Source organism: Carassius gibelio, chromosome A19 (genome assembly GCF_023724105.1).
Source record: "Carassius gibelio isolate Cgi1373 ecotype wild population from Czech Republic chromosome A19, carGib1.2-hapl.c, whole genome shotgun sequence".
NCBI classification, from domain to species: domain Eukaryota; kingdom Metazoa; phylum Chordata; class Actinopteri; order Cypriniformes; family Cyprinidae; genus Carassius; species Carassius gibelio.
In genome coordinates, this window is record NC_068389.1 from 6,038,265 (window position 1) to 6,055,047 (window position 16,783).

General features: G+C 38.5%; 1 protein-coding gene across 1 annotated transcript; it reads left to right on the forward strand.

The window, feature by feature from the left end:
- Window positions 1-467: 467 nt before the first annotated feature.
- LOC127935628 (serine incorporator 2) lies at window positions 468-11,541 on the forward strand. The gene is made up of 10 exons (XM_052533701.1): window positions 468-607; window positions 1,096-1,257; window positions 2,637-2,824; window positions 2,937-3,016; window positions 3,671-3,808; window positions 4,880-5,049; window positions 5,215-5,305; window positions 8,715-8,865; window positions 8,956-9,165; window positions 9,290-11,541. The coding sequence occupies exons 1-10, from the start codon at window positions 569-571 to the stop codon at window positions 9,426-9,428; spliced, it is 1,368 nt and encodes a 455-aa protein (XP_052389661.1). The 5' UTR covers window positions 468-568; the 3' UTR covers window positions 9,429-11,541.
- Window positions 11,542-16,783: the final 5,242 nt, after the last annotated feature.

A 16,783-nucleotide genomic window follows, 5' to 3' on the forward strand; every position in this document is an offset into this window, starting at 1 on the left:
ATGTTGGAAATTCAGGTTCTATGACAGGAATAAATTATTACATATTTTAAGTGATTTTAGTATACATTTTGTACTATAACAAATAAATGTTAAATCCTGTTCATACTAAGCTCACATGTATGTTACAATTTAACAGTAAATGCATTGTTTTAAGGGTGAATTTTCCTTCCCTTTAAATACATTTAGTTTTGTTTTTAATTTTATATTGTATTGATCTTTACATCATATTATGAGATTTAGCGCCATCTAGTCAGAGATTATTACTGGCCTCATAGATCGCTTTAACAAGAACTTGACTATGAATGTAATTCACCGTAAACTGATCTGTGGATAGCAGACGGATACAAAGTTATAAAAGCTTGTATCATTTTTCAAACCCTGTCATCTGATTGGTTTGTTCCTTCAGCGATGATTCTGTACCGCCGTCTGATTGGTCCACCAGTCCAGCGATGCGTCTCCCAGCCAATCGTTGCTCACTCTTTAGAGTTTCTTTTCCTAAGAAAGTTGAATGAGGCGGAAAGATTGACTTCCGTGTTTTTGCCATAGTTTCGGTGTCTTCTCCTTCATCATGGGAGCGTGTATGGCCTTGTGCTCGCTGGCGAGCTGCGTAAGTCTAAAAAATCTATTTAACTCAAATCATTCTTGTCTCTTTATGTTGTCATATTTCACCTGGTTAAGACAGCAGCGCATTTTCCCAAAAACCTTTACAACCCACTTGCTCATATGAGTTTTAGAGGTTGTTTCCTCGCTTTGTTTATTACGTAAATCTTTAGTTTTGAGAAAACATCAATAAAAGACTCAATGGCGCCATTTCTTTATGTTTCTGTGCGTTGTTTGCTCTCAGTAATGTCATATGTATTCACAAATTCTACTTATAAAACACTTTTTTAAATAAGTTTCGCCACGAGCGGTTCACGCGCAATTCCTTTCCAAACCAGTGTTTGGTTTACCTGTGCTGTTTAATACAAATGTTTAGTATACAGGTCCAGGCTACTTTAATACATCAACAGGTTGTAGTACAGCTAAATGTGTGTATTTGTTCTCTATTGTATAAAGCGCAGTAGAAATAAAGGTGACTTGACTTGATCTCTTCAGGCGTCCTGTCTGTGTGGCTCTGCGCCCTGTCTGTTATCAGGATGTTGTCCTTCTACATACAACTCGACTGTGACCCGGCTGGCCTTCTCCTTCCTCCTGCTGCTGGGCACTATAGTGTCCATCATCATGATCCTGCCCGGCATGGAGACACAGCTGAAGAAGGTACACAGGCCAACTCTGACCTGACCCCATCTTCTTGCTTTCCAGTGCTGCTTCTGATATAATAAAAAGATAGACCAGTGTCGGACTGAGGTTTTAATTTTGATTAAAAAGGAAATACGTGCCCTCTGAAACTGAAATTTGGGGACTTTTTAATCCGAGACCAAACATGGAAATAAACAAAACGAACAAATAAATACATTTCTATATTTATCTTCTAAATATTGGCACTACTGGTCATACATTTGGAATAATTGAGAGATGTTTTTGATAGAAGTATCTCATGTCTACCAAGGCTGGAGTTTATTTGATTGCAATACTGTAAAACCAGCAATGATGTAAAATACTGTAAATTGACATTTCTATGTGAATACATATTTTAAAGTGTAGTTTATTCCTGTGATGCAAAGCTGCATTTTCGACAAGAATGCAGCAAATTGAGCAAAAGTGTCAGTAAAGACATTTACTGTATGTATTATAAAAATGTGTGGTGTTATAAAAATACATGGTTTTCTCTGGAGCAGTAAATACTATTCATCAAAGAGAAAAAAATCTGAAGAAAACAAAAGTATCAAAAACAGCAAAACTGTTTTCAGCATAGATGATAATTCTAATGATTTCTGAAGATCATGTGACACAAATTCAGCTGTGCATCACAGAAATAAATGACATTTTAATATATATTAAAATAGAAAAGTTACAGTTAATAATTTTTACTTTATTTTGATTAAAAAACATCTCTAGTGAGCATAAGACACTTATTTCAAAAACATAAAAAAAAAAAAAATTCAAATTTTTTTGACAGGTAGTGTAAATCATTATTTCTGCACTATTTCTAGTTTATTTCAGATTGAATGTAAGTGGATTTCTGAATCCCACTGTGTGTAAAATATACTGTAGGTTTAGATCCGGGGCTGTGTAGTGGCCTTCTGACCAGTATTAGTAGAATTATTCTCCTAATAATTAGTAGAACTGATTAGAATCGTCCCCTCTCTGTGTTTTTTTAAGCCTAATATAAATCCATCTTTCAAGTCTGATTGATGTTGACATGAATATATCGTAGGTTGTGGGAAAATGACTTTAGACTACTAACAACACTGCAATTTCAAAATAGTTTTGTATGTTTGTATCTAAATGCATTAACCTGCTCTTCGACTGGTTGGTTTGCCTTCTCTCATTTGTGCTGTGCTTTAGTAGCTTTATGAAAGCGCAGCAAGCTTAAACTTATTTATCGGTTTATGCATTCGTAATCTCACATATTCATAATCTCAAATATAATTTTTATTTAGTTTATGTGCTTGAACATATAAACAGCCACAATATGTTGTGGAGATGTAAAGGGAGATTGAACTGTTATATTCTTGTTTTTAATGTATCCACAGATCCCTGGTTTCTGTGAAGGAGGCTCTTCTATACCTGGAGTGCATGGGAAGGTGAACTGTGAGATCGTTGTTGGCTATAAGTCGGTCTACAGGATGTGCTTCGCCATGGCCTGTTTCTTCTTCCTCTTCTCCATCATCATGATCCGTGTGAGAAGCAGCAAGGATCCTCGAGGCGCGATTCAAAACGGGTATAGTTTGACTATTCCCTGTTCCAGCTGTAATGATGGACAGGGTGTCCTCAGTAGTTGAATGTCTTCCGTAATCATCCGTGCCAATTTGACCGTGTATGCTGTTTTTCAGTTTTTGGTTCTTCAAGTTCTTGATTCTGGTCGGTCTCACAGTGGGAGCTTTCTTCATTCCTGATGGGGCTTTCAACACAGGTACATCAGCTGATCAATAAAAACAAAGGTTTAAAAGCCGTCACTGGGGCGGTACCTTCTCAAAAGGCACACATTTGTACCTAAAGAGTCTATGTTGGTACCTTAATGGTACAAATTGGTTTCTAAAGTGTACATATTAGTATCTAAAAGGTGCAAAAGTGTACCTTTTGAAAAGATACCAACCCAGTGAACGCTTTTGTATTTTTATTTTTCTGTGAGTGTAGGTTGTTTTTCAGTGCTCTGTAGTTCCCAGGAGGAGTAACGGTTTCCCGTGTAAAACCAGATGGGAATGCAAGCAATCGACATTATTTGTAGGCCCTGTTTACCTCTTTTACCCATCTGACCACACTTGTAGATTAAACACTAATGCATCCTGATGCATCCAGTGAATGGCCACCTGCTTCTCTGACGTTGCACTTTTTGTAAATCCCAAACATACACCAGAATTCCCACCGTCACTGAAAACCACATTTCAGGGAGTAAAATGGCGAGTCTGAGTCTGGTAATTAAAAAAGCTTTTAAAAAAAATATAACAATGTAAAAAAAAAGTCATGCTGTATTTGTAGTCAATTTAATCTTTTTCTAGTTATGCTCAGCTTAAGTTCATTGGTCAGGAATGGATGTCTAACCTAGTCTAGATTTTGTCCCCTGCAGTGTGGTACTACTTCGGCGTGGTTGGGTCCTTCATCTTCATCCTGATCCAGCTCATTCTTCTGGTGGATTTTGCTCACAACTGGAACCAGAAGTGGGTGGAGAAGGCAGAGAATGGGAACAGTAAATGCTGGTATGCAGGTATGTTCAGCAACATTGTTTCTGTGTTGCCAGGCTTTCGGACTGATAAAGATTATTAACATGTATATAACTAGCATATTGACTGTTTATCAGTATTTACAAAGCACATATTATTGCCATATTCTACATGACCATATTGTAGATCCCTTACACAACCCATACCTAAATGTAACTACTACAACATCTACCTTACTATCAATAACCAGCAATTAGGAGTTTGTTGAGGGGAAAGTCTTAGTTAATAGTGAACATGTGTTGCTTAAATTAAAGTGTTGTCTATTTAGTGTATTACTAATAAATCCTAATGTGTCAGTGGGATTGATGTATATCGACCTGAGAATCATTTTCATGGTAGTCTTTTCTCTCAGCTGTTCTGAATCATAACTAGCAATGCCAGATTTGAAAATGAACCACTCTTTTGATTTAAAAGGGTTTGCATAAAGTTCTGAAATCGTTTGATTAATTTGGACAGTTTGAGTAAATGGTTTTATCCCTCTTCTTACACCTCTATAGTAAAGGGATACTTTAGAGGCACTGGGTGAGTGCTCTAAGAAGGTGAATATTTACCTATTAATCATTGTAGAAAACAAATTTAGCAAATTTTGCATTTGTCAGAAATGAAGCAGCTTTTGAACAGGTAAAGATAATTTATATCCAAAACAGTGTTTAATAAAAGAATAAAAGAAAACTTTTTTTTTTTTTTTTTGATTGTACTCTCTTTGTTTAGCCTGTGCCTCAGTGCTGGTAAAAAGCTAGAAACACCTTTGCTCTCAATATTTTTTTCCACTTCTGTAAAGTCAGAAACCCAAGCCATTTTGTCTTTTGATATTATAGCAAATGGGAATGAATGAAAAAAAAATACATTAATTAGTTATAGATGTTTACCCAACTGTGAAGGGATTCCTGTAAAGTTGAAAAGGGTCCATGAGGGATGTTTTTTGGTCACTTGGTTTCTTTTTTTATTCAAACTCATCATAACAGTATATAACACATCAGCTGATTGGCTACAATTCTATTCCTTTGCACAGTTTTTTCCACTTGAATATTGACGGATGTGTGTTTTCTCCACAGCCCTGCTCTCATTCACACTGGTGCACTATATCTGTGCCTTTGCTGCTGTGGTTTTGTTCTATATATTCTACACACAGCCGGACGACTGCGCCGAGCACAAAGCCTTCATCAGCCTCAACCTCATCTTCTGCATCGTTGTGTCTGTGGTGTCTATTCTTCCAAAAGTGCAGGTCATTCCCACACTCATTTGCTCCAATTGTTTTCTTGCTTTTCTCACTGAATGGGTTTAAACAAGATAAAACAGACGCATGTGTCTGAATGTGAACATTCATGTCATACTGCACACATCAAATAAGCTGACAGAATGATTTCTGTTGTTGGTAAATGTGTTGCAGGAGGCTCAGCCGAGCTCTGGCCTGCTCCAGGCGTCTCTCATCTCTCTCTACACCATGTATCTCACATGGTCTGCCATGAGCAACAACCCCAGTGAGTCTCACATGTCCATATGACATCAACTTGACCTTTTTTTTTGGTACCTCTTGAGCTTTCTGATTTGATTTTAATAGAAGATAATTTATTTCATATGTTGACCCTCATCTCTGAAAGAGACAGGTAAAAGTGTGTCAGGTAAAAGTGTGCTTATATGGGCAATAAAAAGTTACATAAAGAGTTTTATGTTAAGGTGATTAACACACAGTGCAGTCATGGTTAAAAAGACAAACAGTTTAGGTTTGATAAGTTTTTGTTTCAACTTTTATAACTAGAACAACGATGGTGGTAGATATGTGAGTTAAATGAAGTGACATTTAAAAATGTTTGGCATCTGTTCAATAGGGTGGGACAGGGCCATTATCATTTCTATTCAGGTTAGGGTTAGGGTTAGGGCTAGCAGTATAGAGTGGACAGGAAGCAATGTGGGATTTTTTTTTTTTTTTTTTCAAACACAGTTTCTGCAATCTTGCTAACTTCAAAACCTCACCCTTCAAAGGTATGTCAACAAACTTGAATGTGCACAATGATTCACAATCAAAGAGATAAAGTGTCTAGCAGGCCATCACAGAAACAAGTGACATGTCTCACAACAACTATTTCAGTGAAATTTGTATGAACATTTCCATTCAAAAGTGTGTCTTTCGAAAAAAAAAAAAAGCTGCTGCATTGGATACAGGGCAGACACAACAACAGTAACAAGGTACACAGACCTGCACAGTGTCAACAGCTTTACGATGTAACAAACTTTGTCCCAAATTGCAAATAGCTATAAACTAGAATAATAAGTGAGGTAAGTGACTCACCGAAAGCACTAGAGATGCCAGGGACAGCTCATCCAACTTATGACTTAAAACCTGGCAAAGGATTTCTGTGAGGAGCCAGCTGCAAAACTATATCCCCAATAGATGTGCCTTTAGACCGTGCCCATGAAGAGGCAGTAGCCCTCATCATAATGGGCTCTGATGTTGAGAGGGCATTCCTGTTCCTGGACAAACGGCACTCTGAGCCTCTAAATCACATGAGGTCGATGGCTCGGAAGACCTGTGCCTTAAAGGGGTGTAGAAAGAGTTGTAGGCATATAGCCCAGTCTCGGCCGGAGAGTAACACTGCAGTCCCCTGGCCCAAGTGAAGTCATCGTCCACCAAGAGCACGTGCAAATCCCTTTATGCTACGTCTTTATGTTATGTGCTTAGCCGAGGCAAGGGCAAGAAGCAATGCAGTTTTGAGGAAGAGCTCCCTCATAGCAATGGATGCCAAGGGCTCAAACGGGGGTAGAGAAAAAGCTTTCAGAACTAGCGCTAGGTCCCACAGTGGCACTGCCGGTGGACATGAGGGATGCAATCTCCTCACCCCCCTGAGAAATCTGAACTCCAGCATGTTCCTCCCAATTGATTGCCCATCCCAGAAGACATAACGCATGGAGAGGAACAGGATTCGGCTTGGAGAGACCCTCTTTGGAAGGTCCTGGAGAAATGGATGACCAGGAAGCACCCCATGTGATGTGGCTTGAGAGAAGACCATCAGTGGGTCACAGGGAGCACCCAGAGACCACACATCCAGATGAAAACTGGGAAGAAGAACCACAAGAATAATGGGAGGAAGAAGATCCATACTGGACAGAGAGAAGACCTCCCATGCATGCTTGACCTCCTTTTCCTCCAGGTGGCCCCAGAAAATCCTTGATTTATGCTTCATGGTCTAAGGTGCCCCCTCCTCCTGCTCCCCCACATGGACATCCTCACATGGGACCACGTGGGATAATGGGACCACGGTTCAGACGTGGTCTAGGCCCATGGGGACCACCACCACCACCCTGCCATGACATGATGGAGCGAGACATGAGACCACCAGCACCTCATGAAATCTTAGCAAGGGAACCAGCTGGTCCAGACTCCTGTTATCTAGCCTGTGCTGCAAAAATGTAGAACATCCGACACGGGACAGACAGGAGGCTTAGCCTCTCTGGGACCCCTGAAGTAGCCGCACATGAAGGATCCATGGCTCTGGGCTGGGGAGCCATTTTGAGCCATTCACTTGAGACAGCAGTCCTGCCTGAGGGGGATTCGCCAAGGGGAGCCACCAGCATTTCCCTGAGGTCGGAAACCAAGGTTTATTTGGACAGTTCAGGGCAATGGGGATCACCAACGTTTCTCTTCCCTAATTTTGCATAGTTGTAGCAAAATCTTCACCAGAGGAAACACATCAAGTCTGGCTCTTGGCAAACGTGACGTCAGGGTTTCTCCCATCAGCAGGGAGTGAGAGAGCTAAAAGAACAGCAGCGGTGTGTGTTTTCGCTCGTCACAAACAGACCCACCCTCCCGAAATTTCTCCCGAAGTTTTGTTATGAAAAAGGCAGAATTTCATGAAAATCAATTACAAATCATATACTGTCGTAATCGCATGTTTATTAGCTTCTTTGCTTCATCCATGTAGATGTTTTTCTGGAAGTGTAACACATGTTCGTCATCGGAGACAGGGCGAGAAATGAACACATGATGTGGCGCAGGGTGGGAAGGCTCTCATAAGCAAAAAAAAAGACTGGCGAAAGGGGCCCGAGGCAATTGTTTCACTCACCTCATTATATGCTGCATGCAGGCTTGTCAGTTTTTGCGAGTGATTTGCATAATTAGTGACAATTGGCCAGTTTATCGTACTGGCATTATCCTATTAGGTTTTAGGATTTCGGAGAAGAGGAGTTCCTATTGCAATTGCTTCACAATGTAGTGTGAACGCTCGAAAGAGAACAGTTGTGCAACTTCATATTTGTGTTGAAACTGATTTTTGTTGTTGTTAAAAAACAGCATTTATTTGAATTCATTAAAATATGTCCTTCCAGTCATTTTGATCAATTTATTGCATCCTCAATGATTAAATAAATGAAAAGTTATAGTCCCCAAACCCTTTTTAACATAGGTTAGATCATTGCCTGATAGTCTATTAATAATCTGTAATCAATGAATAGTTTTCCCAAACTACATTTTGTTACCAAAACTGAGAAATCACATGCTTGATAAAGTTACACCAAAACAAGGGAATTCTCGGAAAGACATGGGAAAAAATCCAGATGCAGCTTGTTTGTTTACATAATTGAATTCTGGGGAAAAAAGACACACACAAACACATAGAGCTGCTTGAAAAAAAAAAAAAAGACAAACCTCAGCAACCTCCAGGCCAAATGTAATAGGATATAATGAAATTAATTTTAAAGGAGGATTTTTGCTGTTGGAGCACAGTATGGAAATTCTGTGCAACAATCCCATTAATTGCCACTGCTTAACTCGCAGCCAATGGCAAACAGGTAGCATGTGTAAAATTAATAACACAGTCACTATCTATTAGAGAGTGTCCCACTGTATGCCATTTTATGCTCATAATAATAACCTGTTTCTCATATGATGCATAGATCGTAAGTGTAACCCGAGTCTGTTGAGTCTGGTCAGCGCGGGGCCGACAGCAGTCCCTCCCACCAGAGCCCCGGGCATCCAGACGCAGTGGTGGGACGCCCAGAGCATCGTGGGACTGGTCATCTTCCTCCTCTGCACGCTGTATGCCAGGTGAGCTGGTTAGCATCATCCTTACCACTGCCAGCAGCAGGTGAAGAAATGTGTAATAACGAAAGCTATCATTTACATGTTTGCGTCTAGCATCCGCTCCTCAAACAACAGTCAGGTGAATAAGCTGATGCAGACCGAGGAAGTCGAAGGGCTGGCGTCCAGCGAGGGCGTCTCCGAGGAGGGCGTGAGGCGCGCTGTGGATAACGAAGAGGAGGGTGTCACATACAGCTACTCCTTCTTCCATTTCTCCCTCTTCCTGGCCTCCCTCTACATCATGATGACCCTGACCAACTGGTACCAGTGAGTGTCCATCAGAGCATCCTAGTTCTCCAGCAGCAGCCATCAGCTGTTCCTCTCTATACACTGCTGTGGGGTTATTGAGAGTTCTGTACATGTGTTCATTTGATATATGTTTCCTTCTCAGACCCGAAACAGACTACGCAGCCATGAAAACCAGCATGCCTTCTGTGTGGGTGAAGATCTGCTCGAGTTGGCTGGGACTGCTGCTGTACCTCTGGACCCTAGTGGCTCCGGTAATCCTGAGCAACCGAGACTTCAGCTAAACACTCAGAAGATGTGGCCTTATACCAAACCATATGCAGAGTTCACTTATTCAGTACATTACAGAAGTTATTGTTAATCTTAAAGATGAGCTGAGCTCTTGAGCTATGCACACCTTCATGACACTTTTCATACACTTATTAATGTTTCATAATCATAAACTGTTAACCTCAAATCTGAGTTTGCATAAATGGGACACTTGATCTGGAATTCTTAGAATTTTTATGTATACTCTAATTCACATATATTCACTGGTTATCTTCCATTTCTGTATATTTCATAGTCTTTTGTATTTGTCTCGAGTCCAGTTTTGTTACAAATTGCACTACATTTGATCAAATCAAAGTTGAATGTTCAGTGGACTGCTAGATTTCCTCATATGTATCCAGATGTGTTTATTTAGAGCTGTATCCATTTAGTTTTGAAGCATTGATTTATGAGCTTTAAGATGACACTCCTCCTGACCAAACGTTTTTTTTGTTCTATTTGGATCTTGTGATCTTTTGTATTTTTACCTTTTATAAATTCTTGTAAAAGTGATTATAAAAAATTGTACACAAGAAGTTATGGGTCTTTAACCTTGCCGCTGTCGTCTCTGGCTTGTTTAGTTGGGAACACTTAATTAAGAGCGATTTCGTTGACTTGATTGCACAGATATTATTAAACTGAACTGAGCTGGATGAAGACATCATTGATTTCAATGATGAACTAACTTTTTGCTTCGACACTATTTTCCTAATTAATGCTGTTCATTTGCTTTGTTTCAATCAGTGTTAATTTCGTTGACGAAGACTATGACGAAAAATATTCGTCAACTAACCTTTTTCACGGACGAAAACTAAATAAAAACTAAATAAAAAGTCAGATATGATGACGAAAAACGTGACGAAATATAACTGACACTTTAGTCAACGAATAAAAATGAGACGAAAATATATGGGCGGGACGAATGGAGAAGAGATCCAATCAGAGCGAATCTTTGAGGGTAGGTTGATCTATGCAGAAGCAGCCGAGCCATTATAAAAAGCCGCGGCAAAAGCAAGCGCAACAGCTAAACAAACGCAGCAGCAGTTACACAGAAAAGAGAACAAAGATGAGTTTGCAGAAATTCGCACAGTTTCGAGGACGTTTTCATAACAGTTAAGTTGTTTACACAGAGGGAACTACACTGCGACCTTTTGAAATGCCATTGCGACCCAAATTTTTATGGGGTCGTAAATGTATCACTGATTATTTTTGTACCTACTTATGTGTAATGCTATGTTTTAATATGAGCATTTATTAAAACAGAAATGTGTAAGAATACGTTTTATAACGTGCTCCAAGCATTCAACACATCAAGTTGGCTTCAGCCCCGCGATGCAGGAAAGCAGCTGGTTACTCGCGCAACACTGAACCGAGTTCTCCTTCAGGACGTTTGCGTCCTCCTGCACCTGAACGAACAAATACAAATCGCATTTTAAATAAACATAAGAAAAAGAGCGAAAAGTGAAAGAGCTCAATTCAGCAGCGCGGTGTTCAGGGAGCAAGCAGAGACGCGTCTCAAAGTCTTCTTGCTTTTGTACCGACAACAAATACATACTAAATATGTCGAAATACCCGTCTTGGAAAGTGTGTTCGAAAAGGTCTGTAGTTGTGTCTTCAGTGAAAGTAAAGAGTTGGAAAAAAATCGGATGTGTATCTTTATAACGGATGCATTTGTCTCTTAAAGTGACCGCGCCTAATTTACTAGCTCTGCTGTCAGTGTCTTTAATGTATGAAAATGAAAGTAAATCACTCACTGCTCTTGATTAAATTACTTTGTAGTTTTAACAAGAATTTATCCAAAGTCAATCCAAAAATCAGATAGAATAGATTATATTGTTTTACTAGTGACTAAAAAATACAACAAAAAAAAATGATTAGGGACCTGAGCATGTTTTGCTTAAGTGTTTCTTTCTTTAATTGCTAATGCAACCTTTTCACACCACAGACTGAACCAAATTAAGCATTGCATCAGACATTATCAAGATTAATTTGTTGTTCTGACACAGTTTAACCCTGAGTTATTGTCATATTTTATTACCAATTTCTAAACTACAGCAAATAAACTGTGATATTGTAAGAAACGTTGAAGGTGTCTGAATACATTTTGTTTTGATTGTGTATTTTATTTTACAGTGAAGACTATGCAGTGCTATTTTAAATGAACAAAAACAAACTTAAAAAATGTAAACTTTGTTTAAATATCACAAATAAAGAAATAGAATGAACATACAATACAAATATAATATAGGTGGTTGTCTATTTCAATAATACTGTACTTCATCTTGAAAGAATGTCATATGCATTGCATATCATTCAGGACGAATGCATATCTTTTTCAGAGAGCATGTATATTTTTCATTGAGAGCAGGCCTTATGTTTATTTTATAAATACCATTCCATAACAGACTGATGGAAACATTTAGTCAAGTCAACTAAGTTGACTTTGTTCTACTAAAAAAAAAAAAAACTAGACTAAGACTAAAAGACTTAAGACTAGACTAAGACTAAAACTCTTATGATATTTAGTCGACTAAAACTAGACTAAGACTAAAACATTTCAGATGACTAAAATGTGACTAAAACTAAATGGTGTGTTATTCAAAAGACTAAGACTAAGACTAAATCCGAATTTGCTGTCAAAATTAACACTGGTTTCAATTTATATTGTTAAAAGCGCTGTAGAAATAAAGGTGACTTGACCTGACTTAATCTATACAGGAAGGTGTTTGTGCTACAGATATACATAATATATAAAGAGAACTTTGGAATTAATTTTCTAACTTGCAATTGACTTGCAATTTTCATCTAGCAAATTTTTTAAGAAAAAATGGTTTCAACTAAAGGACAGATCCAGATATCTAGAGACCGGAATATCATGTAGACTTGAAGGTGGGCTCTTTTTATTGCCATAAGCTACATATCTTTTTGACATTCTCTGCTTGTATACTTAAAAATCATAGTTGCATAAGGTTTCTTTGCATTTCAGATTTAAAATTTTAATTTAGAATTTTTCTACTATAAAACAATGAAAAAAAAAACATATGTTATTTTTTGGTGTCCTTTCGATAGTGTAATTCTACATTTGAGTACTGAGTAATATTAATAACTTGTACTTACTACAGAGATAGGATCAGGTTTTGAATTGTAATTATGCATAATTTTACTCTTACTAGTACTTTAGTAAGTATATATAACGTGCAAAAAGCACATTGTAAAATAAAGTGTCACTTCAAAGATATTTTCAAATGATTTTACCCAACACTGCCTGTGAGAACCGAGTTGATTGGTCATTTCTAGATTAGATAATGTGTACGTTTCTGTTTAAATTGTATACAAGTATTCCTGTTTGGGATCGAGGAGATCACAGTCTCCCGTTGTCACTCCAGGACGAGGGTTGTTTTCGATAATTACAGTTTAAACAGAAACATACACATTTAGACATCTTTAGCTGTCTAGCAAATGTGTAATGTTGGGTAGTTATAAAGTAATTAGCTACTGTAATCTAGTAATATAAATACATAAATAGTAAACAAATAGATACAAACATGCAGAACCTGATTTTACCAAGTGAGACATGTTCCTGGGACAACATCGTTGTTGACCCTGGAACAACATTGTGATTAACCAATCAGATTTGAAGAACCAGTTTATAGATTTTGTGAAGTTTACGCATAAAATCAGTGTTTGGTGCTTGTACATCAGTGTCATTCATCTATCATTTCCTCTGATTTTAGGGATTACTCATGGTTAAGGTTAGGTTTAGGTGTAGGGATATGGTTAAGAATATATTTTTGGAGTAAAATGTTGTTCCAGGGTCAACAAAATATGTTGACCTAGGAACACATCGAACTTGGCAAAATCAGGACGTGCATACAAACATATATACCTAAATGTCCTTTTTATTTTTTTAGAATAAATTTTTGTATTATATATATTATATATTATATATATATTCAATAAAACAGAAAAAATCAACTTACATCTGTTGAAACCTTGCAAAGTTATGTAATGTCCTGAAGTGTGACGCGGCTGAGGTGCTACAACAAGGAATCTTTTTCCCATCATGCATTACTTGGCGGTGACCTCACTAATTTTGCTCTTACTCCCTTTCCACTCGCTGCTGTCCCGCTGTGGGTATCCCCCTGTCTTTTACTACTCCTGATTGTTTTATCTCAGCACACACACACACACACACACACACACACACACACACCAGGGAGCAGTAGGCAAATCTAATTCGGTTATATAACCATTAACTGCACCACAAGATAGTCTAAAGTGGGACTGTCTGCCTGCTTGAGTACGACGGCTGCCATCGCGTCGGCACGGGAAGCTGAAGGCCCAAAACAGGCTTTTGACAATATCAATGTCCCTCTTAAGGGACTGACTCAAATAGAGGATGATGCACTGTTTAGGGACCCTCTTGCAGTCTCTGGATCTGTGTGTTTGCTGTCAGGGTTATTAAAGGTTCAGCTGCGGCTCTGAGACATCGGTGTGGTGTGTGGGGAGGCTGCTATGGTTATGTAGTGGAAAACAGCAACCGTTTACACCTGCTCCATAACAGCAGTAATTGCTCCTAATGATGCTCACTGTGCTGTCCATTGGAGCTCATTTTGAGTCTGATTAGTTCACCAGAGAAGAGGCAAAAAGCTTTCAACATGGAAATTGTTTTAGAAATGCTGTTTGGAGGCTCTCTTTTAAAATCATTAATATCAAATGTCATCCTATATATATATATATATATATATATATATATATATATATATATATATATATATATAAATCACTATTTCACTATTGTCACTAAGTCACTATTGATGTGTTGTTATATATATATTTTGGGCTTCTAATTTGTAACTCAATCATGCACTTCTCTGGTGACATATTTCTCTAATCAGTGAACTTGTCATTACCTCAATCTCAAAATTCACCACATCTATTTAGTAAATGCATGTCATAGAACTTATTGTATGATTCATCCATGTATATGTATATTTAACCTCTTAATTGTTAATTAAAATGTCATAACTCAATCCTCCAGTGAAACAGCTCAGGTGATGTATTTATTGTGTTTAAACTCCGCCCCTCCACAATTAGCTGCAAATTGGCATTTTTAAGTTCGGCCATTTCTCTGAATCCATCCAATCAACACATAGTGGTTAAAACTACGTTCCCACTCTAGTTTTAAATCACTTTCAATAATCTGTTACATCACAATACAGAATAAAAGTTCTGTCACTTCCTTTTCACTGTGACTTTACTGAACAGACATGTGACTGTGCATTAACTGTAAACAGTGGTAAATAGTAGATAGAGACAGGTGATGTACTGAGTCATTTTGTATTGATTTATTGTAATAAATATTAATACAGTGTCCACATACACACACACACATAAATTCAGTAAACAAAGATTTTATTATAGAGGGCGGATAGATCATCATGCCACTGAAGCATAGCTTGAATTTGTATTTATCTATTTGTTTTAAAATGTTTGTTATATATTTGCTTTGAAATGTACATTTGAACATAATAGATGGATATAATGAAACTTCCGGACCACAGCTCTCAAACAAATTAGATTGCTGTCTCTTCATTGTAAAAGGTTTAGGCACCTCTGGTCTTAACTTTTTGATATTGTGTGTAACAGTAGTCACATTTTAGAGAAAATTATATATATATATATATATATATATATATATATATATATATATATATATATATATATATGTATATATATGTGTGTGTGTGTGTGTGTGTGTGTGTGTGCGCCTTGGACTTCCAAATAAAATAATACAATCTAAATTACCTCCAGTAGGACTTAATAAGCCCTGAATCCTCATAAAAATACAGATACACTTTGTTTTTACTGAAATATAATTTCTATGACACCTAAACACAACAGACCATAATAAACAGTTTAATTAAAAAAAAAAAAGTATAAATATATACTGCTCAGAATGAAGCTAAGGTAAATTAGGTAATTTGTGGTTGTTAGACTTGAGTGGGAATGAATTGTGTTTATATATAATGTGATGAACTACTGGTTGTCACTCCAGGATGAGGGTTGTTTTTAATAATTACAATATAAATAGAAACATACACATTTAGACTTTAGCTTTCTAGCAATTGTAGGGCATCTAGTGAAACAAGGCTGAACTGACTTCATCCACTAAAACCCAGTTGACTGAATGTCAAAAATGTCTCAGAAAAGTGCAATTAGCTCTTAATGCTCTAGCAGCAATTCATTTATGTATTTGCACATGGCACTTGCTTTCATAATCCATTATCTAATATGAATAACAGGTCTGCATGGAAACACATACTGTAAACGACTGTAAAGCACGCAGTGTGACAGCTCACTGAAGCAAGTAGAGGGGGCGTGGCGCCGGGGCCGCTCAATGGTCTCGTGCGGGATAGCGTGGCGCGTGGCGCTTGCGCTCAGCGATCCGGCGTGTCCTGCGCGAGACTGCTGCTCTGCCAGTGCCAGCCCGTGGACGAGAGGAAATACATGTCCCAGCATCCCACAGCCCTGCCTCCCTGGACCTAAATGCCACAAGGCAATCGGGTGCCCGAGTCATCGCGGACTAATAGATGGAGAGGGAACGGCCACGCTGTCAGGTAGACGTCTTTTCTGACATCGCGTTCACTGAGCTTCATTGTGTTCACTGATCTGTCCTGCAGGGAACAGTAACAGAGCGTTACACCTGAAGAAACCAAGTCTGTCCCATGCGGTGTGCAAATATCCTTTAAAGACTTATATTCACGCCTGATCTTTACAGTGATGCCAAATGCAAGGTTTAGTGCGTACAGCCCAGTGTTTTACAGCCGCACGCGCCGTGCTGCGCTCGATGGGAACATCACTTTAGGAGCCAGTAGGCACAGGGTGGGTATATGTTGCATTGTCAATGGTGTGAAGGGGGTCACTTAACATTCTCAGTGGCTTCAGTAAGAATACAGTCAACTGTTTCCCATCTGCTCTTTTATTGATAGCAATTTGGGAAGCATTGTTACACGAACGAATGAACATCTGTCATATGAATACCATATTTAATATAGTGCCTAGTCAGCGGCGATCTGGATAACGTGCCGTTTTGTCGCTGAAGTGAAGTAGTGGAATATTGCAGGCATTGTCCAGAGCGCGATGGAATCATCAATAGTGTTACATAATCGGGGTCACTGCGTTCCTGGCGATCCTAGAAAGATGAGAAACGTCACTTCATAATGAATATAAGTCAATCAACCCAAGCGATCCATCGCGTCGTTTGTTGATCGCCGTTGTTACGTCGACGTCCGCGCGGTAGTGCAGAACGCGCGAGCGCATCGCGTTA